The 23,764-nt window shown below is 46.1% G+C and overlaps 1 protein-coding gene across 9 annotated transcripts in view; it reads left to right on the forward strand.

Annotated features, from left to right (window-relative positions):
- Positions 1-23,764, forward strand: part of LARS2 (leucyl-tRNA synthetase 2, mitochondrial) — a 193,748-nt gene that overhangs the window by 34,228 nt on the left and 135,756 nt on the right. For all 9 annotated transcript variants that reach the window (XR_006715808.1, XR_006715809.1, XM_045492605.1 and 6 more), the window contains 2 exons: positions 14,312-14,403; positions 16,871-16,931. Coding sequence is in view for 7 of the 9 variants with exons in the window: in XM_045492605.1 (XP_045348561.1) it covers positions 14,312-14,403; positions 16,871-16,931 (153 nt within the window). In the remaining 2 variants the exon portion in view is untranslated. The remainder of the gene's footprint in view (positions 1-14,311; positions 14,404-16,870; positions 16,932-23,764) is intronic.

Below are 23,764 nucleotides of genomic sequence, written 5' to 3' on the forward strand. Positions count from 1 at the left end.
AAGGCAAACGAAGAAAACCGATTTTGGTTAAGATTACGACAGCTTCGAAGATAACCACAGAAGCTTAGCGTTTCCTTTTCTGCGTCAGAAGACATGATGAAGCATCTGGGTTAATGGGGCCGGTGGGGGGGGGAGGGGACAGCCACGTGTCTGGTGGTGTGCAGGGATGAGGATGGAGAGGGGGTGGGGGTGGGGCTAAATGTAGCTGCAAATGTTGGTAACACGGGACATCTTCTCAGAAGTTCACCGTCCCGTGAGAGTGAAAGACATAATAGATAGTCACTGTGTAGGGGGCTGAATCCCGTAGAACAAATATGGGATCAAATGCTGTGGGGAGGAAGTGGGGCCACAAGAGATTTTCCTCTTTCTATTTGATATCTGCTGTTCCCTTTGATATTCTTTAATGAGCACGGTTATCTTACAAGGGAAAACTTAAAATTTTTGCAAGGAAAAGCTGTCTGGGGAGTAGGGCCTCTGGGACAGTTGGGAAAGGCTCCATTAAAGAGGAAACGTCTGGCATGGGTTTTGAAGGACAAGGTTAAATTTACCGGAAGAGGAAGAGAAAGGCCCTTCCTTGGCTGCTGTGAGTCAGTCCCTTTTACCCCATTGCCCGTTACCCCCAAAGCTTACTCTTTACTCTTTAGCAACGTGTCATCTGTAGAACGAGGTGGGGGTGATCGCGATACCTTCTTTAACCACTTACAGAGCGGCAGGATTAAAGAGGGGTCGACAACATGGACCACTGAGCCAGATGGCCAGGATTTGAATGCCAGCTCTTAACACTGGCCAGCTGTGTGCCCTTTGACTAGCTACTCAACCTCTCTAAGACCTAGTTTTCTCTCATCTGTAAAATGAGAATAAAACGGCACCTGCCCATTGGCCTGTCACAAGGACTCAAAGAGGATAGCTGTGAAGCACTTAGCACATGCCTGGCACATAGTACGTAACCCATAAATATTGGCGATCGCGAGCGGCTGGCTGGACCCTGTTCACAACATCTCCTGAGAGCCCACTGTGCCCATCTCTGCCCAACTCCGTGTTTATCGGTCACCTCAGTAGCTTGAAACCCAGCCACGGTGGGAGTATTCATACCCTGGAAATCAGCAAGTGCTCCAAATCTGGGCTTGTTCCTCCAGAGAGGCAGTTGTTAAACATTCACTGGCACTCCCGTGGCTGCTGCTGTGATTAACCTGCGGGGCCCATACCTGCCACCTCCCAGTTCTTTGTCACGATTCCAGAGAGGTACGCGCGTCAGTTGTCACAGTTGGTTTGAAAATTGATGCTGAACTGACTTTGGCAAGAGGTATTCCTAAAAAGGAAGTCAAGTTATGACGGCTCTTTGTCAATTGAAGAGTTCATAACTTTATAGTGTCAGATGCAGGGATCAGCGTTCCACTTTAATAGTCAAAAGTATTCGTCTTCCTGGTTTCTGTCGGGTGTTATTTTCCCCAGACGTTGCTTTCCATCATTGCTGCTGTGTTTATTAGAAAGGGACGGTGCAGAGTGAGCTGGCTGTTTGCCTAAAGTATCATTCTCGCTGAATGATTCTTGCTGTGGTTCTTTAACTAGATTTATCTGACGGATTTTTTACACGCCAACTTTTTTTGAACAATTAGCGAGTGCATGTAAATTGCCGAAGGTATAAGCTTTTATGGCAAAATTGTACATTTATGATAGGGTACAGGTGGTTGAGGGGGTGTAGGTGGGATTCTGATTCCCTTGGATGGGATGAGATGTTCCAGAGGAAGCCCAAGGCAGAGCTCCAGGCCCAGAGCTCCTCAGACCCAAGAGACAAAACAGAGACCCCTATAGTAACTGGAGGCCAAGTCAGGCTGGATCCAGGAGCTGGACAACCTGCATTTGAACCGCATTCCGCCACTTTCTTGCTGAGTGACCTTGCGCAAGTCATTTCATGGCTCTGAATCCTACTTTCCTCATCTTTAAAATAGGGATAACAGCAATCCTTGCCTCATGGGGTTGTTGTGTGGGTTAGATGAGATGGTACATGTGTGTGACATGACAATAATCCCTTCATAAGTGTTAGCTGTGATTATTATTTTATTTTATTAAAAAATTTTTTTTGGGGGCGTCTGGGTGGCTCGGTCAGTTAGGCATCCGACTTCAGTTCAGGTCATGATCTCACAGTCCGTGAGTTCGAGCCCTACGTCGGTCTCTGTGCTGACAGCTCAGAGCCTGGAGCCTGCTTCGGATTCTGTGTCTCCCTCTCTCTCTGCACCCCCACTCGTGCTCTGTCTCTCTCTGTCTCAAAAATAAATTAAAACATTAAAAAAATTTAAAAAAAAATTAAAAGAAAATTTTGTTTTTGCTTATTTTTGAGAGTGAGACAGAGGGTGAGCGGGGGAGGAGCAGAGAGAGAGGGAGACACAGAATTGGAAGGAAGCTCCAGGCTGTGAGCTGTCAGCTGAGATGTGAGATCATGACCTGAGCCAAAGTCAGACGCTTAACTGACTGAGCCACCCAGGCGTCCCATGTGGTTATTATTTACATTGATTTGATTTACTCTGGGAGGTCAGTCACTGCCATGTACTAAGTGAACCCTACTCTCTTTGGCCTGGAGCACACTGCACCCAGTTACATCTTCAGAAGCAGCTTAACTGCAAAACGTTGCTTGCAGCTTGTATTACCCATCCTATGATTTGATGGCTGCCTCATACCACTTTTTTATTTTAAACTTAAAGTCTTTTCTTTTTATGTTTATTTTTACTTGTGAGAGAGAGAGAGAGAGAAAGTGGGGACAGAGGATCCCAAGCAGGCTCTGCACTGACAGCAGAGAGCCCGACACAGGGCTCGATCTCATGAACTGTGAGATCAAGACCCGACCCAAAGTGGACACTTAACCGACGGAACCACCCAGGTCGCCCCTAAAACCACCCTTTGCTTTTTGGTTTACGGTGCATCTAGGGCTCGCTTTGTTTCTGACTTTCAGTTGTTCTGTTTAAGATGATGAGCTTTTTGGGGCATCGTCCAGGTTCTGCTGAAATTAACTCCTTGTTAATTTTCATAAGCCATATTTAAGTCAGATCATCCTGTCTAGCACTCCAAACTTGGTGAAAACGTGTCCAGCCGGTTTTTAAGTGATATGGCAAAAGAGAAACAAATCTCGCTGTAATTGTCGACAGCATGAAAACCTGTTGAGCTTCCTGTTGTTTTAAAATCCATTCCCAGTGTCAGGACTAGTTCCAGAGATGGAACAGGGGAGGATTCAGGTCAAGTTCAATGGTCCTCACTCTAGGGAGGGAAGGAATATCTAATCAGGAATAACAACAGGGTCTGACATATGTATTCATTCATTTATTCACTATATAGTCATTGAGTGCCAGCTTTATTCTTTTTTTTTAATTCTTTTTTTTAATGTTTATTTATTTTTGAGAAAGAGAGAGACACACACAGAGCATGAGCAGGGGAGGGGCAGAGAGAGAGGGAGACACAGAACCCGAAGCAGGCTCCAGGCTCCGAGCTGTCAGCACAGAGCCCGACGCGGGGCTCGAACCCATGAGCTGTGAGATCATGACCTGAGCCGAAGTCAGATGCTTAACTGACTGAGCCACCCAGGTGCCCTGCCAGCTTTATTCTAAACCCTGGGATTTCTATCGTATTACATAGACCTATCAGAGTCTTAGGTTCAGCATCAGTCAGTGGGCCTAAGGAAAGCCCAGTAAGCTCTGCCTTTTTCTGGAACTTGTTAACATGTTGATTATTTTGCTTTGTTCTTGAGTGGAAGTATGTGAAATAATTCTAAGGTACACGAAGAACAGTGTGGGACGTAAAAGGCGGAGGGACCCGGGCAGCAGTTCTGCTCTCTACAAGGCCACCAGTGACCTCCACAGAAATGCCTCTGTCCTCGACTTTCTCCACCTCAGCCACATGCAATGCAGTAGAGCATTTCTCCTTCTGTAACACACTCTACTCCCGGCGCAAGACCCCACATTCCAGACTCTCCTCCTGCATTTTGGCCTCCCCCTCCCAGTGTATTCCACAAATTTTCCTGCTCCACTCCGTCTTTTGCATCCTCGTTATCAGGTTGCGAAAGTTCCCCTTTACTCCTAGTGTGCTGAGAATTTTTATCATAACTGGGTGTTGGTTTTTGTGAAATGCCTTTTCTGCATATATTGAGATGGAATATACTTTTTCTCTTTTATTCTGTTAATGTGATATGTCGATTGATATTTTTTTAAATCTTAAACCAACCTTGTGTTCCTTGTGTTCCTGTGTTCGTTTGGTCATAATATTATTATTATTATTTTTTTTTTTTAATTTTTTTTTAATGTTTATTTATTTTTGAGACAGACAGAGACGGAGCATGAACGGGGGAGGGGCAGAGAGAGAGAGGGAGACACAGAATCGGAAACAGGCTCCAGGCTCTGAGCCATCAGCCCAGAGCCCGACGCGGGGCTCGAACTCACGGACCGTGAGATCGTGACCTGAGCTGAAGTCGGAGGCTTAACCGACTGAGCCACCCAGGCGCCCCTATTATTATTTTTTTAATGCATGTATTGCTGTATATAATTGGTTAATCTCCCTATGTTCCTGAGAGTACTGCTCTGTAATTCTCTTCTTCTTAAAAATTTTTTAATGTTTATTTATTTTTGAGAGAGAGAGAGTGAGAGAGTGTGAGCGCCACACAAGCGGGGGAGGGGCAGAGAGAGAAAGGTAGGGGGGACACAGAATCCGAAGCAGGCTCTAGGCTCTGAGCTATCAGCACAGAGCCCGACGCACGGCTCAAACCCAAGGACCGTGAGATCATGACCTGAACTGAAGTCTGGCTGTCAACCAACCGAACCACCCAGACGCCTCTGTAATTTTCTTCTCTAATGTCTTCATCTGGTTTTGCTATCGGGGTTATGCTGGCTCGTAAAACAAACTGTTTTCTGAAAGCGTTGTGTATTATTGGTATTCTTTCTTTCTTACTTTCTTACTGTTTAATACTGTTTAATAGTTTGACGCGGGGCTTGAACTCATGAACCACGAGATCATGACCTGCGCGGAAGTTGGAAGTTTAACCAACTGAGTCCGCCAGGCGCCCCGCCTCATTCCATCTTTCTACATCACTTTCCCAACTGTTGAGGCCAGCAATGAATGCCGTTTTAGCCTGTGCTAATTTGTCATATGGGAAACGGCATCTAATTTTGTTTTTAATTTACATTTTCCAGAGTACTGTCCTAGTGAGGCGGGGATATTTTCATATGTTTGTTGTATTTAATTTTCTTCTTCTCCGAGTGGCTTGCTCGCATTATTTGCCAAGTTCCTCTTGGGTTGTTGGTCTTTTTCCTGTTCCTCTGTAGAATGCTTTATACAGTCTGCATTATTGATTCTTTGTTGGTTAAACGCAGTGCAGATGTCTTCTCCCAGTCTGTGGTTTGTCCTTGATTTTGTGAGCCTGGCCAGACCACAAGTTGTAATTTGGGGGTGAGAATGGGTGAGAATGATGATTTGGAAAGTTCAAAATAGCTTTTTCTTTGGTTTCCTCTTATAGTAGCAAGTAAGTCGTGCATAGAGGGAAGAAATGAGACAGGAGGTGAGACAGGTGGGTCGGTGTGACGCCCCATGCTCTCCCTCATTCATGGAGACGGGCCTAAAAGCCATGGCCATCACCTTTCTCTTGGGGAAAGCTAACGCCACAAAGAGCTAACCAGGCACGGACACTCCCAGGTTAGACGCGGACTTTGTAAATGGAGAGACGGGTGGTTTGGAGGTGAGGAATCAATCTGGAATAAGGGCTTTAGTCAATGCGGTGATGACACCCGCCTGTCCCACCTCACAGATTTGTGGCAGGGTTCCCGTGAGGTGATCGTGAGAAAAACGGTCGTGCAGTTTCCTCGTGTAACCCAATTAATGGTAGCGAGAATAAGTTAGTCCTGACGTTTGGATGTTTTAGCAGGGGCTTCTTGAAGCCCGAGATCAGTTCTTTTCTTCCAAAAATCAGAAAAGACTGCACTGCCAATTGGCTTCTTCTTAAACTCATATAACGTCTGATGACACATTTAAAGCTTAGCACAGACGGCGATTTTGTCGTGTTTTCATATGTTGTATGCACAAAGGATTGGGAAAGAAAACGACCCAGCTCCCACCCCGGCTGGTCTCCTGGCACCCTCTGGGACAGAGGCAGAGTGATGAAGGCATCAGGATGCCCGGTCTCCCCCACAGGCCTGGGCTTGGACTCCTGTGTCTCAGGCCAGAGGCCTCCGGGTGCTACCCGCGTCGGGTTTCCTGCTTGGGCCTCTTTGCTGTTTGCTGTAGAGGAGGAGGAGGAAAATGGAGGCTCTGGGCCTGACAGCTGCCTGATCCTAATGTGATGACCCGCAAATGCGAGGAGGCGAGGGGAGTTGTGAGCAAGGGCACAATTACACGTGTGTCATTGGTTTTCCGTCTGCCGGCCGGGCCGCGGGTGTTCACGAAGCACCCCGAGGGGCCTCGCGTGGCCTTCAGTTTTCAAATTTTCGAATCTCTGTAGCTTCTAAAGAAATAGAGAACGGATTTCCAGGGCTTGTCCCCTCCTGGGTAATTTGAAGGGAAGAATGATCGCTGGTCCAGTATCTTGATTAGAAAGTGGCCGATTCATCTGCCTTCCCGGGGCAGGTCTGCCCTGGGCCTCAGTACCGGTACCGTCGTTTGGATTTTTTTTTACTCTGGAGCATTCACTTGGTTTTGCTCCACAGGTGTGTAAAAATGGGGGGTTATTAACACCTGCTGAACAACATTAAATGGTATGTGTCTTCATTTCTTGGAAATAAAGTGTTGAATCTAGTCCAGGGAAACTATGACACTCTGAAAATAGCAATTTTTTGAGCAGCGGTAACCATGGTTGCTCTCAGTTAGAAGCTCGGTTGGTTTCAAATATGAAGTTTTGTTTCGTGATGAAAAGGCCAGAAAGCTGGTCCTTCCGAGGGGATTGGCCGGCCCTTTTGTAGTAACAACTGTGCTAATTCTCTTGCCGTCCGGAAGGCAGGCGGCCAGCTGCCCCAGCTTCCTTCTGTTCCACCTTAAAAAGTTTCCTTACCTTGGTTGGATCTTACTTCCTGTGTCGGAGGAAGAACCGTTCCTTTGCCTGTTCTTGTTTTTTTTTTTTTCCTTCTTAAAAAATGTATTTTTAACTTGTACATACAATTCCATATTTCCACCCCCTTGAAAAAGAAGAAATACAGGGATGCCTGGGTGGCTCAGTCGGTTGAGTGTCCGACTTCAGCTCAGGTCGTGATCTCACAGCTCGTGGGTTTGAGTCCCATGTTGGGCTCTGTGCTGGCAGCTTAGAGCCCAGAGCCTGCTTTGGATTCTGTGTCTCCCCCTCTCTCTCTGTCCCTCCCCCACTCACACTCTGTCTCTATCTCTGTCTCTCTCTCTCTCTCTCTCTCAAAAATAAATAAACATTAAAAAGAGAAGAAACCTAGCATAGATGAGGTTGTGGGCCCCTTTGACCACCCGCTCCTGACCAGGCCCTTCTGGGCCGTGATCTCTGGCATGTTCCAGGCTAAGTCCCATGAGAGCCTTATGTTGTCGCATGTAACTGTGCCCTCCCCTGTATGCCTTTCTGCTAGTCCGCTGGCCATCCATCCGGCCTGCCAACCCTGAGACGCCCACGGCTCCGTTCAGAGGGAGGCGGAAGGCCCTGTCACGGTGAGCCATGGGCACGTGGCCCTGTCCACACCAGAGGCTGGCCTAGCCCTGGCTCCCAGGCCCTGCCTTCTGGCCGGCTCTGGTCTGAGTTGCCAGGTCTCTGACCCCTGTGTTTTCTCCTCTTCAGTAGCTGTCCCTGACTCCCCTTTGATACCCCAAGTCATGGTAGGTTTGTGACCTTGCTGGAGTTCCTGGGCGGCCCGTGGCCAGTTCACTGTCAGCTCCAGCCCCTGCTTTGCTATTCGTAGCACGATGACCCCTGCAGGCCACGCAGGCCACGTCCCCCAAGCCCTGGTGTCAGCTGGCCTCCAGCTGTTTGGGGACAAAAAGAAACTGGCAAGACTGGCACGCAGGAGGAAAGGAGAAGCCGGAGAATTTCTAGTGTCTTCTTCACCGATCTGGTTCCATCTGGGCAGACCCACCTGTTTCGGTTTCTATACCTGATCTCAGCCTTTCAGGTGTCACCTCCCCTTTCCGCCTTTGTTCCTTTGGTCTGGAGGTGGTGGTGGTGTCCTGCCCTTCCAAGTTTTGGGGATGTTGTGCTGTGTCTCTTGGCGTCAATTAAAAGTGAGAAGAGTTTAGAGTGTTTGTTAGGAGAACGGCAGGAAATGATGTTTTTTTTCACACACTGGAAGTTTATTTTCTAGATTTCCAAGTTAGAGCTGCTAGGGCTTTGTCTCTATTCTTTTTTTTTTTTTTGCAGAAAGCACTCCGTCCGGGGGCGCCTGGGAGGCTCAGTCGGTTAAGCATCCGACTTTGGCTCAGGTCATGATCTCTCGGCTTGTGGGTTTGAGCCCCGTGTCGGGTTCTGTGCTGACAGCTCAGAGCCTGGAGCCTGCTTTGGATTCTGTGTCTCTCTGTCTCTCTCTCTGACCCTCCCCGGCTCACACTCTGTCTCAAAAATAAATAAACATTAGAAACAAAATTAAGAAAAGAGAAAAGAAAAGAAAGCACTCCTATCCAAGAAGAATTAACTTCCAGGGAACTGAGAGAGCCCAGGTGACCCTAACATATAAATCCAGATGTTGGCTTTGTTTTTTAGGCCAAATTGCCTACTTGGCATGTGTTACCTGTAGGTATAGTTACTTATTGGAACTGTGGGAGGATTAAACCAAGTTATGGGGCGCCTGGGTTGCTCAGTCGGTGAAGCATCCGGCTTTTGATTTTGGCTTAGGTCATGATCTCATGGTTTGAGTTGGAGCCCTGCATTGGGCTCTGTGCTGACAGCTCTCATTGGAATTCTCTCTCTCCCTCTCTCTCTCTCTCTGCCCCTTCTGCTCGCACTCTATCTCAAAAATAAATAAACATTTACAAAAATTTTTTAAAAAATAAATAAACCAAGTTATGGTGATAGAAAGGAATAGGAATTTCAGAACCAAAAAGGAGAGTTTAGAGTTCTCCCAGTGAACGTTGTAGATAGTCTCAGCCATAGGAAACCACAGGCGAGAAAGCGGGCATCCCGTACCTGGAATGGAGGTATTTGATGTGGTGTCCACGAGACCAAGAGGTGAACGAGGCTGGCATAGAAATCACCTGACACGTGTCCTTTACATAGATGGGCTGTAGCAATTTGACCAGCACATAGAATCTGCTGCCTGGAAGGAGGGGACAGGCTCTGTTATTTCATGATCTTGTTCGAGGTCTCCCCTCGGTTCCCTCTTGACGGTAGTGAATCCTCTCTAGCACAAGAGTGAGCTCTGCACTTGGCCCCTGGGTCTCTGGAAACCCAGGTACCCGAGCGATGGGACCCTTCCCTCTTCCATAGAGAGTTGGCTCACGGAACCTTTATTCCAGTGATTGGCCCGTGGCGGAAACAACTGTTCTGACTTCAAGATGCGGAAAGGCCCTCCCGCGGGCTGTATTCTAGGGCGGGCGTTTGCTTTTTGTCAGGCTTTGGTAAGAATGAAATATTAAGAAGCTTTAAGATTTTCTAACTTTATTTTCATAGACAGCTTGGGTAACATGTGGGCTAAGACTCTTTTCATGCTAATTTCATCTGAAAACAAAAATAGAAAAATATTACGTAAATCCAGACTGGTTTTTGTGACTGTCTCTGTATTGACTTTATTTAAAAATACGGACAGCATCTAACAGAATGTTAATAGGCAGGAGCATTGAACCAGTGCCATTTTGGCAGTTCCAACAAAGAAACCAAGTGGTAATTAAGTTTTCCCCTTTCTCGTGGAACAGTTACACAACAGTTCCATTTTTCTGCCAGTGAAGCAGCCTCGGGAGAATTGAAGCACAGCTGGAAGGTGCACTCCTGTGTCGTCCGTGGAAGCATTGCAGAACTTTCTAGTAATCCAGCATAAAGCCCCAAAATGGGACTTCTTCCTTCCTTTCCTCCCTCCCTCCCTCCTTCCTTTCTTCTTTCCTTCCTTCCTCCCTCCCTTCCTCTTTCCTCCCTTCCTCCCTCACTCCCTCCTTTCCTCCCTTCGTCCCTTCCTTCCTTCCTTCCTTCCTTCCTTCCTTCCTTTCTTTTCCTCCCTCCCTTCCTTCCTTCCTTCCTTCCTTCCTTCCCCTCTCTCCCTCCCTCTCTCTGTCTCTCTCTTCTTTCTTTTTAAAAATTAAAGGAAAAGAGAGGAAAGGCTGTGATGCTTAACAGTTGTTACAAGGGAATGTTTTTCATCTATGGATTAAGCAGTACTAAAGAGAAAGCTATATCCTCGCGAGTGTTTGTTTTACTTAGGATTCTTGGCCACCATGGACTGCAACCCAGGTCAGACCGGCTTAGCCAAAAACAGGGGGTGGGAGGGGGTGGGTGTGTTTTTACAGATCCTGATGTGTCTCACAGAATCAAAGGGAAATGTTGCAGGAAGAGGCCCATGGGGATGGGGACCAGGTCCTTGAAGGCTGCCTGTGTCCCCAGTCTCAGTGTGCACGCCAGCTGTGTTTTCTCAGACATCTCCTCCAGGCGGAAGGTGGGCTCACCAGGAGCCCTGGGCTCGTATCCTTGTTCCTCCTGGCCAAGGAGAAAGGAGTCAAGAGTGTGCTGTTGCCCTCCCCCTCTTTGTTGCCCCCACGCCCTACAGACCACAGACAAGCCCAGAGAAGGGTTCAGACATGGGTAACCGGAGGGACGGATTTTGCGACTGGCAGCCCCCAGCAGGACTGTGTGAAGTTAGAGGAGGAGCAGTTTCCAGAAGGGGAGGCCGCTGTTGGGGAGGATGAGGCATTTTGGGTCTGCCACATTTAGCAAGAGGGAGGGAGACCTCGGGTCTGGAAGATCAACGAGATTGGGTTGTGTCTGGCCGGGTTCCTAAAACTTCAAAGAACAGATACTCCTGGGGGAATGTCAGGATGTTTTCAAAAGCCATACACACGTGCTTACACGCACACACACACATACTTACATATTTTGTACATGGTATGTTAAACGAAAAAAAACACGCAGGTCATAAAATAGCGTATATCAGGTTCTATTTCCGAAAAACATAACCCATCTGGCTCCCACATACGTGTACACATATTTGTATATCTATGCTTGAGTGAGAACGACGTGGGAAGATTCAGAGGCTGGTGGTGTTCTCAGGTAAGTCAAAGAGTTGAGAATGGGGGTCGGGGCCACAGGGAGAGAGGGTCAGCTTTGCTTTTGATGTATCACGTGTTGTATCGTTGCATTTGTTAAAAAAAAATTTTTTTTTTTTTTTGCATTTATTTATTTTTGAGACACGGAGAGAGCACAAGTGGGGAGGGGTGGAGAGAGAAGGAGACAGAATCCAAAGCAGGCTCCAGGCTCCGAGCTGTCAGCACAGAGCCCGACGCGGGGCTCGAACTCACAAGCCGTGAGATCATGACCCGAGCCGAAGTCGGACGCTTAGCCGACTGAGCCCCCCCAGGCGCCCCGATTGTTTCATTTGTCAAAACGAGCTCGTATTACGGTTGTACCTGGGGAAGCATCCCGTTAGGGAGGAAGAAAGGACCCGGTTCAGACTGAGCTCAGGAGGAGTGTGGACGGAGGCACCGAAGGTGGCGGTGGGGTCACCTCAGGCCGGAAATCCAGGGCTAGAGCAGCCTCTCCCAGAGCGATAGCAAGCTGAGGTGCCCGCGGGGCTACGTGTTCCCCGAGCCTGAATCTCTTCCAGAAAGCACACGCGAGTGGGTCAGACTCACCACCACCCCCAGGGTGGCCAGGTCCACGAGGCGATGTGACCCTGCCGGGCGCAGCCAGAGGCAGGGCCCGGGTGGCTGCCTCCTCGTGGGCTACCCGGCGACTCCCCCCGCTTCGGCCCGCGTGGCAGGAACGATGGGGCTACTTTCAAGCGAAGCACCTGATACGAGCCATTGGTTTTGCAGGAATGACTTTTCCTTTTATGGAAAAGCAGGCCAAATAGATGACTGGCCCTCTGAACCTCACGGTCTGTTCGGTTCAGTTAAGAACTTCTAGTGCCCGACACCAGCGTGCTGCAGACGGTTGTCACAAGCAGCCCACGCTCCGGAAGGCACAGGGCTGAGGACGTGGGTGAGGTCAGGGCGTCTCCCCGCCTGCTGTCATAGCCATCCAGATAAATGTGGCCAAAGAGACCGGCTGAGGTCTTGACGGGGGAGCCAGTGGTGGGCAGTGTTGTGGGTGCTGAAGACCAGGTGGCAGGTGACCGATGGCCAGCGCTGCCACGTATGGGGTGCCCGTACTGGGCGCCGTGCTGGGTGTGCCGCTGACAAAGCACAGCACGTCCACGAGGCGAGGTGGCCGCTCTCAGTCGCGAGTGGCGTAAGTAATGTGCCTCGGGTCCCACTGCCAGTGAACGGCAGGCTTGGGTTTGGGGTTGGCCCCCGCCGGCCACACAGTCTCCTGAAGAGCGAGCCTCTCCAGGCATTTCCTGCTCACTAGCCAGAGGGGTTTGAGCGGCTCTGATTTGGGTTAGGTGCATGGTCTTTGTCTTTAGATGGAATGATTCCAGCAGACTCCTCGAACCCATTTAAAAAATAATGTGCCCAGCAGAATGGGGACTCTAAGACAAGTGGCTCTACTCCCTGGAAGGGGCATGCCTGTTTTCTTCCTGCTTCCTGTTAAGTGGGGCTAGGGGGAGAACAGATCTGGCGGCTGGGAGGGGAGACGAGTCCAGTTTGGGACACTTCAAGTCATGGGTGCCTAAGGACCCGAGGCAGAGATGGTCATGGGCGATACTCATGTGCACTTCAGAGAGTTCTCGTGCCAGACAGAAAGATGGAAGAAGGCTCCAGGTGCATGGTGGGAAAGAAATAAGAGCTAAAACAAACAAACAAACAAACAAACAAAAAACCCATATGTAAATATGATCCCGATCTCTAAAAATTGGATATAAATTTGCCAAATTTAACTGGTTATGTATGGCTGTATGGTAGAGTTACAAGTGAGTTTTGTTTTCTCCTGAATATTTTTCTCTGCGTACCCAGTTATTTATGGTGAAAATGCATTACTCCAAATATCAGAGGGATACTTTTTTTTTAACAAAAGAAAACCAGACCTATTTCTCTCGTGGAAAATGTCCTGTTTTGATGCTCACGCGTGATGAGGTAGTGGCAGTAAACGCCTCCGCGTATTGGTCACTGTCCCGAGGAAATGTGTGTGAACAAAAGCTCAGGTCGTCTGTATGATTACAAGCGAGACTCTCCCTTGGTACCACAGTACGTGTGTCAAGCCATGGTTCCTGTTTACAGCATGTAAGTCAGGTTGACGGAACTTGGTGTGGAAGCTGCGAGCTGAGCTACGTAACGGGTTGTCCATTTGCCGAAATGGATGCTTTACTGGCCCATCCTGGCCTAAGGTAGTTAATCACTCCTGGTGTGATCTAGGGAGGCTGCTCACTCTCGCTGGGCCACAGTTAAACTGTCAAAGTAAAGGGGGGCGGGGGTGGAGGACCTATCTCAGAAACCTTTTTGAGCTCTAAGATTTTAGGCCTCCCCGTTCTTCAGAGAATGGGAACATCTCACAGGAAGGGATTCAAAGTGGCTGCTGCAGCCTTGAGAGGTGGCTAGTGCGACTGAGGAACTGAATTTTTCATTTTTTTTAAATTTTTTTTTTTTTCAACGTTTATTTATTTTTGGGACAGAGAGAGACAGAGCATGAACGGGGGAGGGGCAGAGAGAGAGGGAGACACAGAATCGGAAACAGGCTCCAGGCTCTGAGCTATCAGCCCAGAGCCTGACGCGGGGCTCGAACTCACGGACCGCGAGATCGTGACCTGGCTGAAGTCGGACGCTTAACTGACTGCGCCACCCAGGCGCCCCTGAATTTTTCATTTTAATTTAAGTTTAAATTTATACAACGGCATGTGGCTAGTGGCTTCCATATCGGACAGCACAGCTCCTTAAGTGGAAGATACTAATATGAGGGGAGCATTTTAAAGGCCTGTACGTTTTTATATGTACATACTTTTGAAATCACAAGAAACTCTAATTTCAGGAAAGCAGCTTGGTTTCATTAGAGACAATACAGACCAGAAGAAGAAGGAAGTAAAGAGTAGTCACGAAAAATAGTCCACTCAGAGAAAATTGCTGTTGGCACCACAGTGTATAACCTTCTAAATTCTCTCCTCTGCATACCTCATAGTAGCCAACTGGCTTTCAAAAGCATCGTTTGGAATCATCCAGAAAGGGATATGTTAGTAGGAGAGAACGCCAATTTATTGCCCAGAAGACAATGGTGATAGAGGTTTTAGCATTCTGCCATGACCGATGTTTCTCTTCTGGGTGCTAGGTCATCAACCCCATGGGATGGGATGCGTTTGGACTGCCTGCCGAAAATGCAGCAATCGAGCGGAATCTCCATCCAGAAAGTTGGACGCAAAGGTATGTATTTATAGGCGTATTCAAACACACACAGAAACCTTAAACGTGTGTACTAATCTGGGTATGAGAAACAGAGAGCCAAGCAAACAAAACATTTCAGTCTGCCAGGCGATAAACAGCGTCATATATATTGGCGTTTGGCTTTTAGCCTGCTGTATTCTTTGCTGAGAAATGACAAAGAAGGTTTTGGGTATTCATTGATGTGTTCCGTCTGATGCTTTGTTGTTTGCAAAGTTGTTCTTCCCCTGAGGATTTGCATTTGGAAGGCAAAAGAAGGAGAGGGTTGCGTTTGTTCAATGTCTACAATGCTTCTCATCTTCTTGACCATAGTGTGAGCTGTATCTGAGTCCCACATTGTAATTTTCTCTGAAAATTCTGTTAATTTTTGCCTTCGCCGTGCTAGAGCAAGAGGAACTTAGGCATTCAATGTAGAAATATATGGCCAATATATTTTGGGTATGGCTTTCTCCAAGGGGGGGACACACTCCCAATTCCACCTGTGCCTCAGGCTTCCACATATATGCGTACCAGCAGTGCCCATCCCTCGTACCAGAACCCAGTGGAATGTTCTGGGCTCACTCCATCAGCCTCTTTCACAAAGATTGGCGGCCCTTCCGTACCCCATGCCTCTAGAGATGTAGAAGGGCAGTTCCAGGGCCTGTGTCCACTGTCTTTCACCTCCCTTCACTTTATCTTGCCCAACGCTACATTGTAAAAGCGTCCACTATACCTTTTTTTTTTCTCTTTTTTCTCCTAACCCCCAGTTCCCACTTTTTCCGTTATGGTTAATTCCAGATTAAATGGGAATGATGAAAGAAGGAAGAAAAGGTAATCAAATAAAGTGGATCAAATATGGCACCAAATTGACGTAAACTAGACCAATGATCGTTAAGTTATGATCCATGGGCCACATTTGGCCCTGCCTGATTTTATAAATAAAGCTTTGTCGGAACACAGCCATATCCATTTGCTTACATATTGCCCGTGGCTGCTTTCATGATACAGGGGCAGAGTTGAGTAGTTGTGACAGACCACGTGGCTCACAAAGCTGAAAACATTTCCCATCTGCCCCTTTACAGAAGAAGTTTACCAACCCCTCCACTGGAAAATAGCAGTTAAGAAGGTGGGGGTGCCTGGGTGGCTCAGTTGGTTAAGCATCCGACTCTTGATCTTGGCTCAGGTCATGATCTCTCAGTTCATGGGATTAAGCCCCACGTTGGGCTCTGTGCTGACAGCACAGAGCCTGCTTGGGATTCTCTCTCCCTCTCTCTCTCTGCCCCTCCCCCATGTATATTCTCTCCCTCTCTCTCTCTCTCTCTCCCTCTCTCTCCCTCTCCCTCTCCTTCTCTCTCTCAATAAATAAACTTTAAACAAAGAAAAGAAGATGGGTGCTGAATCAGGCCACCTCAGTGCAAATTCTATCTTTCCTTCTTGTTAGCCAATCATCTTGAGGAAATTACTTAGCGTCTTTGTGCCTCAGTTTCTCTCTCTGTAAAAGAGCAATAGCCATAGCCCCTACCTCATCTGAATGGGTGAAGATTAAGTGCTCTCTTAGTCACTCGGCTGCTTTAACAAAAATACCATGGTCTGGGTGGCTTATACACAGCAGACATTTATTTCTTGTAGTTGTGGAGGCTGGGAAGTCCAAGACCAAGGTGCCCGCAGATTTGGTGTCTGTGAGGACCCCCCCTCCTGGTTCATAGATGGCCATCTTCTCTCTGTGTCCCCACACGACAGAAGGGGCAAAGAAGCTCTCTGGGGTCTCTCTCGTAAGGCACTGAGCCCATTCAGGGGGGCTCTGCCCACAAGACCCAATCACCGGCCAAAGGCCTCATCTCTAAATACCATCACCTTGGAGGTTAGGTTTCAACCTATGAACTTCGGGGGGACACCAACGTTGTCTGTAGCAAGCACTTTCCTGCAAAATGTCTAGAACAAAATAAAATAAGCTATTGCTGGCTAAGCAGAGATCATCTAGAGAAAAGAAAGACATATTACCTTATTTCCTATTAGATGCAAGTTGATTAGTTCACTTCTTTCCTTCTATCCCAATTATTGGACAGTTTTTGATTTTAGCTTTTGACTGATAAGCACTAAGCCAGGTTTCTTTTGGATTCCCACAATTTGTACATTAGGGGGTTTTCTCTTCATTCGATTTTAAACTAATTTAAAGATTTTTTTCTAACGTTTATTTATTTGGGGGGGATGCAAAGAGAGAGGGGGACAGAGGATCCAAAGCGAGCTCTGTGCTGAGAGCAGAGAGGCCGACGCGGGGCTCGAACTCACAGACCGTGAAATCGTGACCTGAGTCGAAGTCGGATGCTTGACCGACTGAGCCACCCAGGTGCCCCCTGGAAACCTTTCGAATAACCTAGACTTCTGCTGCTTCCTTTCACATTCCCAAAGTGCAGTTTGTTTGTGGCTTTCCCCCTTCTGAAAACCTAACCCTCTTCCCTTTGTTTCACAGTAATATTAAACACATGAGGAAGCAGCTTGATCAGCTGGGCCTGTGCTTCAGCTGGGATAGGGTAAGTCCACCCTTTCTCCACGGAGGTCATGGTTGCACAGGGGACGATGCACACTTACTTCATGTTCCTCCTCTTTGGGTTGTGAGAGGGCAAGGGAGGGAGGGAAGATTAGCACCCCACAAGTAAAAAATAGTAGTCCTAGAGGATAATCTGCCTGCAAACAAGTAATTTTCGGTGGGATTAAACTAAGAGAGTTAACTTCTTATTTAAGGCCACAGCCGGCTGGAATTTATGTGTGTCAAAAGCTTTACTCAAGGATTTCTCCTCTTCTCTGCAATAATTGAAAAAGACTATTGGAGTCTATGTAAACATGATGAACTATCAACCCACTGGGTTTTTTGAGGTGATTAAGTTGTTTAACTTAGGTTAAGTTGATTAACCATTTATTTACCTTTGTTCCAAGTTTGAAATTGAGTCTCATAAGAAGACATAACAATCTGTCACAAACAGCATTTTGGTGTAAAATACTTTCAAACTGTATATGAAACCGATGGAGAATTCTAGATGTGGGAGGAGTTCATGAAGACCACCTGGATGTTAGGAACACCAGCTCTTAGTTAGGAACACCCAGGTCACTGGGAACTGAGGCCTTCAACCCTTTGGCCAAACGCCCACCCCTTAGACACGGATGGTCTATTAGGTAAGAGAGATTCCTGCCTGCCCCTTCACTAGGGACCCTTCCAATGTCACCGTCCCTCTTAGCATCTGTTTGCTCCACAAATGACTGAGGTTTGCATTGCTGGGCCTGTCAAGTTCAAGTTCACACCCTCCTCTTCATGAGTAGTGCCTGGAACAAACCTGAACGTGATCTTTCCCTTCTCCTTCAACAATTTCTTAAATAATTGAGATTCAGTGAGTACAGTGAAAAAAAGCAAAAGTCGAACACATTTGAACAGTCCTTTTTACATTTTTTATTTAATTTTTTATTTTTGGTAGCTTTAGATAAGGTGATGAGCCGAATCAAGTTCTAATGGGTCCTGCCCAGAGCTCTGCAGAGATGAGATTCTGGGTTCCTTGAGGGCAGAGATGTTAATCCTCTAGTCCTGCACAGGGACATCAGCCATAAAGGGTTCAGGATAGTAGTGGATTGTTTTCCTGATTATCGTAGAAGATTAGGAAATACAGAAAAGTAAAAAAAAAGAAAAAAAAGAAAATACAGAAAAGTCTAAAGAAGAACATAGAGTCAGTGCGGCTAATTTAACATCCTGGTATGGTTCCTGCATCTTTTATTCTAGAATCATAAACATCTATGTCGTTTACTTTTGCAGAGTGGAATTCATGATGCATATATTTATCTTGCCTTTTTTTTTAACCTACTATTCATGAACATCTTCCCATTCTGTGAAATATTCTTCGAAAAAGTGACTTTTTATAAGTGCTATGGTTTCCCGTCTTACAGCTATATAACTTATGCAACCTGTCCCTTATTATCATAACATTTAGATAGATTTTAATGTTTTTCTATCATAAATATGGGTTCTCAATCCCTTTTGTCACATCTGAAGTCCAGAAAGCTCTAAAAACTGAAAAATTTTTAACTCATTGGATTGCAAAACGTGACCCGAACTGGTGTTTATCTCACTTAGAATGAATATCCCTATGTTTTCCTGTAGAAATAGCAACATAGTTGATTACCAGGTACTCTCCTAGACCTTTTTTTTTTTTTTTTTTTTTTTTTTGATATCCCAAAAAGCCTTAATTCTGAGACATGTTTGACTGTGAGCATTTCAGATAAGGGATTTTGAACCAATCGTTCAGTGTTACAGATAAATACACCCCACCACTACCACTGTCTGATGGGCACCTACCATGGGCCAGGCACCCATAATTATCTCTTTGGGTTCCTAAAAAAGCTCTAAAATGCAGATACTTTTATTGACATCATTTTGTTCTGGCCACTCAAGTGGCAGGGCTTGGCCAGTCCACTGACCCAATTTGACTGTTGTGTTCACCCCCTACTCCTGGGGCAGAAATCTTGGTACACACATTTTATTATTTCTTTAATGTGAATTCTCAAAAAAAAAAAAAAAAAAAAAAAAGAAAAGCATGGATAAGTTTTAAGACATATAGGTATTTAAAGGGAAGCTTAAAAGGTATAATTTGGCTTGTGGTATTTGAAGGTTTGAAGACCATACAAATTTATACTCTCAGGTTACTACATAGATGTTTTTTTTTTTTTTTATTTTTTTTTATTTTTTTTTATTAATTTTTTTTTTTTTCAACGTTTATTTATTTTTTTGGGACAGAGAGAGACAGAGCATGAACGGGGGAGGGGCAGAGAGAGAGGGAGACACAGAATCGGAAACAGGCTCCAGGCTCTGAGCCATCAGCCCAGAGCCTGACGCGGGGCTCGAACTCACGGACCGCGAGATCGTGACCTGGCTGAAGTCGGACGCTTAACCGACTGCGCCACCCAGGCGCCCCTACATAGATGTTTTCATCTGTATTTCTTTCATTATTAATGATAGGGAGTTATGGTTTTTTGGTTTTTTTTTTTTCCATGTGTTTAATGGATGTTTGAATTTGTGTGTGTGTGTGTGTGTGTGTGTGTGTGTGTGTGTGAATGATCTAATCGTGTCTTTTGCCCACACAGGTAAGGAGTGTTTGTTCTTTTCGTAATGATTTTTATTTTGTTACAGATATTTTTCCTCATTTGCCATTTGCCTTGCATTTTGTTTATAGTGAGATCATTGTTAGCATACAGATATGTCCTTGGAAAGAACTTCTTTGAGATAGATGAATACGTTAATACTTTCTTCATAGTCATTTATGGTTTAAGTTTTACATTGAACTCAACTGTAATTATGTTCGTATAGGATATAAGATAAGGAATGAATATTTTTTTCTAAATAACCAACAATTACTTCTATTTTATTTCTAAACACTCCTTTTCTCATTAATTTAAAAGGCTACCTTTAGGGGCGCCTGGGTGGCTCAGTTGGTTAAGCATCCGACTTCGGCTCAGGTCGGGATCTCACAGTTTGTGGGTTCAAGCCCTGTGTCAGGCTCTGTGCTGACAGCTCCGAGGCTGGAGCCCGCTTCGGAGTCTGTGTCTCCCTCTCTCTGCCCCTCCCCTGCTCATACTCTGTCTCTCTGTCTCTCTCTCAAAAATAAATAAAAAAAAAAATTAAAAGACATTAAAAAAATAAAAAGCTACCTTTAGGGGCACCTGGGCGACTCAGTAGGTTGAGCCTCCGACTCTTGATTTCAGCTCAGGTCATGATCCCAGGGTTGTGGGATCAAGCCCTGCCTCAGGCTCTGTCCTGAGCTTAGAGCCTGCTTGAGACTCCCTCTTTCCCTCTCCTCGGCTCGTATTGTCTTTCCCTTTCTCAAACAAAGGCTACCTTTATTATAACTTAGTTCTTTATTTTTTATTTTTTTTAACCTTTATTTCTTTTTGAGGGAAAGAGACAGAACACGAGCAGGAGAGGGCCAGAGAGAGAGGGAGGCAGAATCGAAATCAGAGCCTGACGCGGGGCTTGAACTCATGAGTGGTGGGATCATGACTTGAGCTGGAGTCGGATGCCCAACCGACTAAGCCACCCAGAAACCCCTCCTATAACTTAGTTCTTTTATACTGTTATAATACTTAAGTCTGTTTCTGTTCTTTTGATTCATTTATGATATTTATTACTCAACTGTTTTTAAGTACAGTTGCTTTACGATTGGTTTTAATACTTGGTAGCAGAGGTTTCCTCTTATTGTCTGATGTAACAGTGCCATCTATACTGTCTTGTGTTTGTTTCTTTGATATGTTTTTTCCTTTTGTATTTTATTTTTTTTTTTACTTTTAGCCCTTATTTGTTGAATTCTTTTGGTACATCCCTTGTAGATGCTGTTCAAACATAGTTTTAAGTGTCTTTTTTTTTTTTTTATGGTGTCCTACAGTCTGGATTTTGTTTCCTTTTTTTCCTCTAGAGATTTTTAAAAAATACGAATTCTTTTTTTTTTATTCTGCCAGAAGATAGCTTTAAGTTTTTATTATTTTATTGTTTAGAGAGAGTGAGCACGTGGGCACACTAGCAGAGGAGGGGCAGAGGGAGAGGGAGAGAGAGAATCTTAAGCAGACTCCATGCTCACTGCAGAGCCCAATGTTGGGCTTGATCCTAGGACCCTGGGATCATAGCCTGAGCCCAAATCAAGGGTCAGACGCCATTTTTTTCTTTTTTTAAGTTTTTAATGTTTACTTTTGAGAGAGAGTTCGAGCAGGGGAGGGGGCAGAGAGCGAGGGAGACAGAGGATCTGAAGCTGGCCCTGTGCTGGCAGCAGAGAACCCAACCCAGAGCTTGCTGTCACAAACCGTGAGATCGTGACCTGAGCCGAAATCAAGAGTCAGGTGCTTAACAGACTGAGCTACCCAGAGACCCCTAAGTTGTTTTTGTTTTTGTTTTTTTTATGTTCAGTATCAACATAAAAAATAAAACGCTAAGGAACTTAGCAGGCAGTGACACTTCCTACTTTCTGAAACTTATTTTTCAGAGGGTTTTTTTTTTTTTTTGATATGAGATTTTAGGCCTAATTTATTCTTATATATTTTGTGATCATATATTATTATTATTACTTTTTTTAGTTTATTTATTTTGAGAGAGAGAGAGTAGGACAAGGGCAGAGATAGAGGGAGAGAGAGAGAATCCCAAGCAGGCTCTGCACTGTCAGCACAGAGCCTGATGTGGGGCTCGAACTCACAAACCTCAAGATCATGACCTGAGCCCAAGTCAGACGCTTCACTGACCGAGCCACCCCGGCACCCTGATCGTGGATTATTTCTTAAACTTTATGTTTGATATTTGCTTCTAATTTCAAGATCACATTTATAATCATTATTCAAATTGAATTATTCAAATTTAACGGGTTTTAGTCCCTATCAGTAGCCCTTTCAGAGCATGTCTGCCCACTTGTAAAATTTGGATTTGGAAATTGTGGAAAATTCTGACTGGTGCTTTTTCTGACCTCATACATTGTCTTCATAACTTGAGAATGACTTTCCTTTTCTTTCATCTGGGAACAGCAATTTATTGGGGTATGGAATTTTTTTTTTCTTTCAAATTTCTGTAGTAGACCTTGATGCTGGATGTACTGTCTTTTTTTTTTTTTTTAAAGATTATACACTTACAGGAAGTTCCCATGATAGTACAAAGAGAGCCTACGTACCGTTCACCCAGCTTCCCCCTGTGATAACATTTGGTAGGACTATGATATAATATCAAAACCAGGGAGCTGAAACTGGCATGAAACTGGTAACCAGAGTACGAATCGTACTCAGATTTCGCCAGGTTTCCTTGCAGTCCCTGGGGTGGGTGCAGTAGGAGCCGTTCTGTGCCGCTTGGTCCCGCGTGGAACTGCTGTCACCGCGACCACCTGACCCGCCGGCCTTTGGCGGGGAAGCCTGAGACCAGCCCGCACGGTGTGTTGGTACTTGTCGTCATCGTGGTGCCCTCATTTGATGCCTGTTGGATTCCTCCCGTCTCTGCCCCTGCTGTTTCCAGTTTTCACCAGAGTGTACCCCAGTTTGAGTCTTTTCACTTGAATTTGGTCCGGTGCTTAGTGAGCCCTTTCGATCCGCAGGCGGGGGTCTTTCCCTGCGGCGGTCTTGTGGCCTCCGGTTCCCGAGAAGCCCGGCCGTCGCCGAGTGCTCTGCTCACCGTCCTCTCTCGGTCGCCTCGTTTCCCTCATTTCCTTGGTCTCTTTGTCCTTCTCTGCCTCTTGGAAGAACTTCTCATGTTTGCTTTCCGCATCGCTGATTTCGGTCTCTATTGAACCGGTGCCGCTCTGTGTGGTTTCTCATGCACATACCGATTTTGCTGTTGTGTTTTCGGATTCAGTCTTATTTTGTCTTATCTCCTTCCATCCCCCATTCCCTTTCTGATGCCTCTTCTTCCTTGATTTATGTTCTCCTTCTTTTGCCATCTTATCTCCACCGACCACGTATGTTCAGAAATTTTGAGAATATAAGGAAGTGCTCTTAAAAAATTATGATGTGTGCTTCCTGTGCTGAATCTTTTTAACAAGTAGGAATGCTGTGTTTTCCTTGTCTGTTTCACAGTCTCTTCATAGACACCTCATGGATTTTCTCCTGTATTTCCTGAGTGACCTGGACTGATAACATCAAGTTAGGGATCCATCAGCCTGAGGGGAGGGGGAGCGGAAGCTCTTTCCGAGTCCCTGCATCGTCCATTTCTTTCCGGGCCTGGGGGTCCACCCCTCCTGGTGCATCTTTCCCTTCGGTCTGATCTTTACCACACTTGGGAGGAGTAAAACACATCCCAGATACCCCTGACCCTGACTTCTTTAAAAAAAAAAAAAAATTGTTTTTTAATGTTTATTGTTGACAGAGAGAGAGACACACACACAGAGCATGAGCGGGGGAGGGGCAGAGAGGGAGAGAGGGAGACACAGCATCCGAAGCAGGTTCCAGGCTCTGAGCTGTCAGCACAGAGCCTGACGTGGGACTCGAACTCACAGATTGCGAGATCGTGACCTGAGCCGAAGCCGGACGCTCAACCGACCGAGCCACCCAGGCGCCCCAGGACCTTGCCCTTTCAAGTAAGACGTGGCAGAGCCCTGCTTCTCAAGAACCCGGTCGGTTCTGAAGGATGGAGGGCGCTGTGCTGTTTGGCTTCTGGTAACTTTCTTCAGTTTGGTTCCTTCTGCCAAGAGTCCTTAACGTTTTTGGCACACGTCTGTGGCACCTTCTGTTGTCTCCAGTACTGATGCAGTCGTCTTGTCCCCCATCTTTATATTCTGTTGGTCATTTTAATGGGAGTAATGGAAACACATTTAGATGCCTGTGTTCTTGATGCCCTCTTGCCCAGAAGCCCACCAGTGCTTTTTTT

This window comes from Leopardus geoffroyi, chromosome A2, assembly GCF_018350155.1.
Source record: "Leopardus geoffroyi isolate Oge1 chromosome A2, O.geoffroyi_Oge1_pat1.0, whole genome shotgun sequence".
NCBI classification, from domain to species: Eukaryota; Metazoa; Chordata; class Mammalia; order Carnivora; family Felidae; genus Leopardus; species Leopardus geoffroyi.